Below are 828 nucleotides of genomic sequence, written 5' to 3' on the forward strand. Positions count from 1 at the left end.
CCGACGTCTCCCTTCACCCACTTTTCGGTTGTCCATCCCCCAGGGAGGAGGTCACATATAGTTCCTTGTAATCGGTTCCCTAAAGGCCACATGAGTAAATTGAGAGAGACAGACACTCTAAAATGGAAAGAGGAAAAGTGAATGCTGTAAAGCAATGCGAATAAAGGATGGATTTCTTTCTCTGAATGTTGATTCGGAAGAGCAGAAAGCAAGGAAAGCAAGTCACCTCAGACAGTGCCATGCGGTCGGTCAGAATGACGGCATGTCATTGAATTTCCTCAAATCACCGAGTGCTTTTCACCAGGCGCTAGCTGGGTGACAAATTGTGAATGAAATCAGTTCTTTGCTCACCTTTTGATCCAGGCTGTAGGCCAGCACCCAGTCCTCTTGCTTAGGATGAAAGAGCAAGCTCTGAATGAAGAAGGTGAGCCGGTACTTTTGATAGGTCGCCCCTTCATCTGCACTGATCAAGATGCTGCTCTCCATTTCAGGGTCACTGAGAAGCATGATCTGGGGGGGGCGGGGGGAAGGATACAATATAGAAACAGTTAGCGGGGAATAATAGATATAAGAAATTAAATCATAAGCCATAAAGCCATCGGTATATCATAGCACCTCAAGGGACAAAGGGACACCTGGTCCTTAAGCTGAAATATTGGTATGATTTTCCCTTCCCAGTTGAGGCTTTCATTGCTGGATGGAGCTGAAACAATGATGTGCTGGGTTAGGTCTGTCTACAAAATGAAGGTTCATTTATTTTTTTTAGGGACTGCTTTCTCTTTTAGTTACAATCTTCATCTTTTAAAAAAAATTATTTTATTGGGGGCT

At 44.0% G+C, this 828-nt stretch overlaps 1 protein-coding gene across 1 annotated transcript in view; it reads right to left on the bottom strand.

Annotated features, from left to right (window-relative positions):
- SORCS3 (sortilin related VPS10 domain containing receptor 3) overlaps positions 1–828 on the bottom strand; it is a 689619-nt gene that overhangs the window by 310926 nt on the left and 377865 nt on the right. Inside the window, exon 5 of the mRNA XM_004700938.4 lies at positions 352–510. Coding sequence (XP_004700995.2) covers positions 352–510 — 159 coding nt within the window. The remainder of the gene's footprint in view (positions 1–351; positions 511–828) is intronic.

This window comes from Echinops telfairi, unplaced genomic scaffold, assembly GCF_000313985.2.
Source record: "Echinops telfairi isolate 266 unplaced genomic scaffold, ASM31398v2 ScPeMD7_70;HRSCAF=299, whole genome shotgun sequence".
Taxonomy (NCBI): Eukaryota; Metazoa; Chordata; class Mammalia; order Afrosoricida; family Tenrecidae; genus Echinops; species Echinops telfairi.